The 8339-nt window shown below is 43.6% G+C and overlaps 1 protein-coding gene across 1 annotated transcript; it reads right to left on the bottom strand.

Annotated features, from left to right (window-relative positions):
- Positions 1-1019: 1019 nt before the first annotated feature.
- gpr185b (G protein-coupled receptor 185 b) lies at positions 1020-7578 on the bottom strand. Its single transcript, XM_036956505.1, has 3 exons — positions 7552-7578; positions 7166-7452; positions 1020-6943 (listed from the first exon to the last, which is right to left on the bottom strand). Exons 1-3 carry the CDS (start codon positions 7576-7578, stop codon positions 6358-6360), a joined length of 900 nt encoding a protein of 299 aa, XP_036812400.1. The 3' UTR covers positions 1020-6357.
- Between the last annotated feature and the right edge of the window lie 761 nt (positions 7579-8339).

The raw sequence follows: 8339 nt of genomic DNA on the forward strand, positions 1-8339 counted from the left end.
TTCATAGCTCGTGAATGCATTTACCTTGAAATACATGAGACAAACACACACAAGATCAATACATGTAATACATCAACCAAAATAAGACACCAGTAATAGGTAAGAAGTATGGCACTTTTTAGCATAATTCAACACACATTGTTTCAAGAAAATTATTTTGACCATTGATAATACAAACACACGCACACCCACACACACACGTCGCACACACTGTAACAACCATGTTTGTTAAAACTCATGCCCTGACGACGAATATAAAAAATATACGTTTCTGTACAGCATTGCATAAGAAAACAACCACACTCCTTTTCCCTCCTGAAGAGATTGTGTTGAGCCTATAGAAAGATAATTCATATAATCTATTTCACTCATGTCTGCACGGCCAGGCACAACTCCAACACCATCATTAAGCTTGCCGATGACACAACAATGGTAGGCCTGATCACCGACAACGACGAGACAGTCTATAGGGAGGAGGTCAGAGACCTGGCTGTGTGGTGCCAGGACAACAACCTGTCCTTCAACGTGATCAAGAAAAAGGAGATGATTGTGGACTACAGGAAAAAGAGGACCGAGCACGCTCCCATTCTCATCGACGGGGCTGCAGTGGAGCAGGTTGAGAGCTTCAAGTTCCTTGGGGTCCACATCAACAACAAACTAACATGGTCCAATAACACCAAGACAGTCGTGAAGAGGGCATAACAAAACCTATTCCCCCTCGGGAGACTGAAAAGATTTGGCATGGGTCCTCAGATCCTCAACAGGTTCTACAGCTGCACCATCGAGAGCATCCTGAATGGTTGCATCACTGCCTGGTATGGCAACTGCTCGGCCTCCGACCGAAAGGTACTACAGAGGGTAGTGCGAACGGCCCAGTACATCCATGGGGCCAAGCTTCCTGCCATCCAGGACCTCTATACCAGGCGGTGTCAGAGGAAGGCCCTAAAAATGGTCAAAGACTCCAGCCACCTTAGTCGTAGACTGTTCTCTCTGCTACCGCAAGGCAAGCAGTACCGGAACGCCAAATCTAGGTCCAAGAGGCTACTAAACAGCTTCTACCCCCAAGACTCCTGAACATCTAATCAAATGGCTACCCGGACTATTTGCATTCCCCCCCCTTTACACTGTTGCTGTTCTCTGTTATTATCAATGCATAGTCATTTTAATAACTCTACCTAACTACCGGTGACCCAGCTCATTGACTCTGTACCGATACCCCCATGTATATAGTCTCGCTATTGTAATTTTACTGCTGCTCTTTAATTACTTGTTACTTTTACTTATTTTTATCTGTATTTTTCAAAACTGCATTGTTAAGGGTTAGGGACTCATAAAGAAGAATTTCACAGTAAGGTCTACTACACCTGTTGTATTCGGGCGCATGTGACTAATACAATTTGATTCGATTATAAAGGTATGCCTACAGCAATATGTGTGGCCCATCTTGATGTGTTTATGAATAAGAAAGGGAAGCTTTTATCCTGGAGGGCCACAGTGTCTGCTGTAGTTTTCATTCCTCAGTTAATTGACCAATTGACCAATTAACAAATTAGCGTCAATGATTGGCTATAAAGTGCTCATACATGCTTTCCCATGTGTAAATAATGACACTAATTTAAAGTCAAGGATGAGGATCAGCTGGGTCGTGATCCTTAGGCACCAAATGGAAGAAAATGGACTGAAACTAGAAGGAACTACCTGGACGTTTGCAAGGGGTTTTATAATGTCTTCCGTTGCGTGCCCAAATCCCAAATGAACAGGCCACAGGTGTGCTGCAGCCCTCCAGGAAATGAGCCTGACCATCTCCTGTTTACAGTGTCTGTTTTTTGTTACATCACATTACAATACAGTATTGGCAATATGAACCAGGGGGTGACAGACACACACACACGGTGCTAGGTAGTCCCACCCCCGTTCTACAGGGATGACAGAGTGGTATATTCACAAATGGGATTCAATGACATCGGAGGACGCACCTCACATAAGAACACAGAGTTTTGAGTGTTCACCACAGTGGTTATGCACGTTTCCATCAGAGAGTGACCAGGGGTGTATTCATTAAGTCAGAAATGGTAGCAAAATGCTTTGTAGCTGAAATGTTTTACTTCAAACGTAAAATGTCTTGCAACAAAAACAAATTCAAGTTGGTCCATCGCCGTTTGCTTCTGCTTCTGTTTGGTTCTGTTTAATGGTCTTAGTTAATACACCCCAAGAGAGAGGAGTACACAGCAGACCCCAATATACATCTGTTGTCTTGTGCATTTAAAGGCTGACACAAGCAGGTAATACATATCTCGATTTATAATCAGTCATATGGTGGTCAAAAAAATGTTTTTGTTGATATATGCTAACCAATATTTATGTCTATTTTTGATTATTGAAAGTTTAAGGTAGTGAGAGTTTGATTTGAATAGATTCTCTCTGCATTTAGGTCCAGTTAACACTCTCTCTCGATTGTAGCTAGCAGTGCACTACTTTGCAGGGCCCATAGTGCACTATATATAAGGAATCGGGTGCCATTTGGGACACAGGCTAACCGCGAAAGCATGTGATTGTTTTTGGTCGTCAATCCCGCTGAATAGAAAACCATTGTTAAAAAACACCACTTTACAATGTAGAAAAATTACATTATCATTTTATAAAGAAGTTCTCCAGTCCTGTATGTGTGCCATTTTGTGAGTTGTTTGTTATATTTTTTGTTATTTGTTTTGATACGTTTTCTCTTCAGTAAAAGCGTGGAATCGTGTAATACACTTGAAAAGTGGCGATGACTCATTGAGAATATCCAAATCTTTCTGTACAATTTGCCTTCATTTAGTCATTTTTAAACACCATGCTCTAGAGGCAAAACTCTTACCCTCATAAGACAGCCAGCTCTCCATTGACCGATAGATAGACCCAATGGCTGGCACATCTCACAGGCCACAGTAGTCTTTTACAATTGTTGTCGTTTTTACAGTACAGTGGATACAGTTGCAAAATCATAGTTGTGAGATGACAAACAAACATGTTTGCTAATCAGAAAGATTTTTTAAAGAAAGTGTCATCTCAATTTCTGTTTAATTCAGAGTTAGGGGCTACATCCTAATAGTATTGATTTGCTTCCTCTCCTCGTCTCTTCACCTTAATGTAGCAAGTCTTTTCACATAAGCTCCAGTATCAGAAGTCATGGAGGGAAAAGGACATCTGTTTTCTTTACAGTTTGGGCTACATCTTAATAGTCTTAATTCGCTTCCTCTCCTCGTCTCCTCTCCTTACTAACCACCTATCCATAGACTTTCACCTATCCGAGCTTATGCAAGAAAGGAGACAATGAAAGGAAGCCATTTCAAGGTATTATGACACAGTATTACTATCCTACAATCTTACCACACCGCTATCACCATCACTAAGGGCCTATGTATATCAGCGGGTTAGCCTACAACTACAAGCTACCCTTTCATGAGAAACTAACCTCAGTATAATCTGTGTGTGTGTGTGAAACTATCGATGTGTGAACACGGGTCACATTACCCTACCGCGTCGCACCTGGCGGCTCACCTATCAAAACCTTATGACCTGGATACACTAGAGACAGCACCGTGCGGTGTAACAATGGCTTCCCATTCATTTTCAATATAAGGAGAGTGAAGAGAAGAAGAGTGAACGGGGGACTGTTGAGCACAGGGCGGGACTAAAGATGGGGAAAGCTCAACTTTATACGCCACACTGCGGCGTGAGTGACCCCGCTTCCAGCTCATTGTAACTTCCAGCCCCTACTGGATTGGGTGACAATGGCTGTTGATACCTAGCACTAATGAGCATGCTTGCTAGCTTGTTAGCACCCACATCAGGGTGAAGCTAGGCGAGTTACAGCTTGTATAGTGTATCTTGGTCGTTATTAACACGCTGCGCCATTGAGTCTTCCCGAGGCTGGCTATGACACGCCAGCTTCCCTCTATTGCAGACATCCAGAGATGTAGAGCCGAGTGGGAGCATGTGGTTTGAAACTTGTGTAGAGACCTAGATCTGGAGAGGGGAAATGAGGGATATATAGGCCAATAACATAATGAATATGGAACCTATGTAACGGGAACCTATGTAACGGAATGTTGGTTTTGTGTTTCAGGAAACATTCTGGTGTTCTGTTGTTGTCTAGTGCTGTGTCGTCCATGCATCGCCATCTTATTGATAGACACCCTATCGGATTTGGATCGATGTCTGTTCATCTGACATGATGGATAATCAATATACTGTTTACATTGTCGGTTGACAGATGGATGTTGATCAATCATTATTGTTTAACTTTTCTGGCTCAATCAAGGCTTTAAAACCTACATATACTAAGTTTTCAATAGGCCTAGTTTAAATTCAAATTTAACTCCATTAATGATGTCAAATAATACATTTAATTCAGATGTGTATTAATTGTTATGATTGCATGTCACACTATTCTAATAAGCTAACTGATAGATATGACAGATGCCTCCAATGGTCATCTACATCTGCTATCATTTAGAACCCTTCGCAAAATTTAGAAAGGTAGAACCCATCACATCATTACGGAACCCGACCAAAGCTTCTGCAAACACGAGTCGTCGGCTGTGACACACACATATTGTCATCTCTCTCTCGCTGTCTGCCTGGGAAGATCCTGTTAATCTAAAAATCATGGGCCTGTGCTCCCTCGTTCTCTCAACGCCACGGCTGTTTTATAATACATGATTAAACCCTACAACATACGAACTGTGTGAAAACAACGGTCTGAATAGCTGGCTCCAAGGGTAGAATTTCCCTTGGCTTAGACAGGGATTTTGGATCAGATTACACTTCCTGAATTCTAACTTTAACCAATAAATGGGAAAACACAAAACTGACCTTACATCAGTGGCTAGTAGGGACTCTGAGTGTTGGTTCCCCGGTCGCTATCCATGGTGCTGAAATGAGCTCTCGTTGCTTGGTGATAGTGGCTAGATTTGCTAGGCGAAGTCCATGGTGCTGAAACAGGTTTAGAATGTTTTAGATGCATTTCTCGCCATGATGATAACCATAGAAAATTTTGATTTCTAGGAATTCTAGTACTTTTATTCTATTTTTATACCTCCTGAATGTAGGTTTGTTGAATGGTTTGTTTTGTGTTGATAGCAATGGGAAACAAGGGAATGTTTTAAAAGTTTGGGCTTTTCTAAAAATGTGTTTTTTCTTTAAGGTTAAACATGAATCAGACTTCATATTGGTTTTGTTTGTTTGTTTGTTTGTTTGTTTGTTTGTTTGTTTGTGTAGCCTTGTGACTTGGATCTAACAATTGTTATTGGTGTTCTAATGCCGGTTATAGTCATCATTTGCAACACGATCCTTGGGGCATGACAGCTTAAGCAGGATAGTTTAAAGCTAGAATCCTTAAATAAAACAATGACAATGTATGACAGTTGATACATGCTCATGAGGCATTTATAAGTTATATTCTTCAATAACCAATGGGTATATATCAGTCATTTGTAAGTCCAAAAATGGATGTAGCAACTAAGGAGTCTAGCTTTAAAGAATCTCTCAAATGACACCTCACTGAAAACCTCAAGGTTCTAGTACCCTTGAGGTTTTCTCTAGTACCCCTAACACACATTACCATGGTCGGCTAGTTTGCTCATCATAAGTGAGTTAGCTCATCTTGTGTTTATGAAGACTCCTTATCATCTTCTAACCAACTCCTACTAGGCTCTCTACTACTAATGCTCACCTTATGAGCTAGAAGCATTGTAGAGGCCTATAAGTGTTTCACCTTAGCCCCACACACAGTCACAGTCCACTACTACCATCTCTATCCAGTGAGCTTGGGTAGGGCTAGACCCAGGGTAATGCATCCCAGACCTTCTCAGTCCAGTCCATGCCTCCTCAACGTATGTCTAGGGGGAGCCACACCTGCCACCCAACACTGGTCTCAGCCCTAGGCAGGTGAGGTGTGGACTGGGCCACATTTCTCCTTGCCACCCTGTTCTGACGTCACCGTACCCCAAACCTAGACATTGTTGGAGACTGGAGGTCCTAAGAGGGGGTCGACCTTGCCTTGTTAGTCACCTTTGAACCTTGACCTCACCACACCCCACACCCTATACATCGTCAGAGGTTCGAGAAGGGGTGCCATCTTGCCTTGACGTCAACACACCCCTAGAGAAAGGGGGGAGGAGGGGGGATCCCCTTCCTCTGACGACCCAAACACCCCTACCTCTACATCACTGGATGTATGGTGGGAGGGAGAGATTGGAGGGGTCGCAGCCAGAAGCCCTTCTCCGGGGCTTGACATTCCCATCTCCCCGTTGGCCTGGCAACATCCTCCACACGCTCTGGGCCAGTTAATCAAACTTTCTGTATGTTCAGTCCCTATACATCACTGGAGGTCCTCGCCCTCGGTCTGAGACTCAAATTTGACGGGACACACCCACAGCACGCCAACCACAACCCCTTCTGTATATCCGGGTTCCTGAAAGCGTATATAATTGGATTTATAACTGAATTACACGCCGCCGGCAGCACAGTGGCGTATGTATATATTATAGGATAACTCGAGTCCGCCACTATAGAATACATTGCGAACGGCAACCAACACATAGCGAAAGCGCAGAGAATCACAGAGAGTGTCTGGACTCCTTTGGTCGTGGAAATGGCGATGAATTGATGTTGGACTGCGATTTGCTGAGCATGTCGGAACGCAATCCTACAGATCTGCAGGTAGAGTTGCATCATGACTGCGAAGACCAATAGGAAGAAGATGGCGAGTGCAACGGCGTTGGATTTCGTGACTGGTCGGCATACGCTACAAGTCGTTTCGTCGTCTAGACAGTTCCACCCGAGGGCAGGGAGGACTCCAAGGATCAGACCCACCAACCAGATGAGCCCTATTACCAGGTACGTGAAGAGGACAGTCCGTTCGGTGTGATAGGTCAACGCGTTGTACAGCGACAGGTACCTGTAATGGAATGAACATTACTGTCAGTCCAGTCCATGTTTTCACTGGCACACTCACTATTCCAAAACATGTTTAACTCATACTGATAACTGATTACTTTAGTCCAGTCCATGTTTTCATCTTAGTGAGAACTGATACACTCAGAATTCCAATACATAGTTGCATCGCTGCAATTATAGCAATCAGAAATACAACATAAAGAGAAATACAACGTCACCATACCTGTCCACAGTGATCGCCAGGATATTCAAAATGGACGCAGAGAACGCCACGATAAGTATCCCCGTGGAAACCAAGGTCACGACCTCTCCCTTGACCAGATAGATGAAGACAAAGTTTAGGATGAGTCCGAGACCCGCCAGGAGGTCGGCGAACGCCAGCGAACCAATCAGGATGAACATAGGAGCTCGAAGGGTCGGCGTGTAGAACAGGACAGCAATGACCAGAGCATTCTCACAGGAGATGAGGGTTCCTGTGACACATAATGCCACGTCCCATGGGCTGACATCCTGTTTATGACAACAATAATAGTAATATGTTTTCAAAATTCCCAAAGTCACTTAACATAGTCAGCAACATTTTTTTAAAGCTATAAAGTCAACCAGTACGTTTATGTTCACAAAACTTGATGACATCATGACTAACCTGGGGTGAGGTCAGAGGTCGTAGATCAAGGTCAGATGTGGAGGTGCGGACGGGGACTGCGGAGGAGGAGTTGACCCCAGGGAGGTCAGGGTAAGGGTCAAGCCAGGGGTCCAGGGATGAGGGATCAAAGGTTGCAGAGGAAGTAGTGTTCTGGGGAAGGCCACCACTGCTCATGGCTGCAGCTAGGGAGAGGATCATAACTGGATGAAGGGAAGAAGGGGGGTGAAGAAGAAGAAGGGAGAGAGTAGGCTGTATTAATAAGGAGACGGGACACCATAGTGTAAGATTCAGGAACGTCTTTAATAAGATAAAAACCAGATAGAGAATACAGAGCATAATGGTTGCTGTAGTACATTATTCTACAGAGGGAGAGCAGAGGGAGAGAGGAGTCCAGGTGGGAGAGAGGGGGGATGGGTGAGAGTTGGGGCAGAGAGGAAGGATGGATGAGGAAAGAGAGGGGAAGAGGATTAAGTGATTCAGGTTGAGGAGTAGAGGGAGAGAGTGAGTGAGTCAGAGGTATTCATTACTACAGAGGAATAAAGTCACTTCTCAAATAAAAACAAAGAGATCATCCATCCAACAAAAGCGCCTGATTCAAATAATATATATACCGAGTAAAACAAATATTCGGAACCCCCCCCCACAAACAGTGTTCCTATTACCATACCCCTTTCAAAGACACTTCAATCTTTTTGTCTTGCCACACAGACGCAATCCATGTCTCAATTGTCTCAAGGCTTAAAAGGTATTC

Source organism: Oncorhynchus mykiss, chromosome 21 (genome assembly GCF_013265735.2).
Source record: "Oncorhynchus mykiss isolate Arlee chromosome 21, USDA_OmykA_1.1, whole genome shotgun sequence".
NCBI classification, from domain to species: Eukaryota; Metazoa; Chordata; class Actinopteri; order Salmoniformes; family Salmonidae; genus Oncorhynchus; species Oncorhynchus mykiss.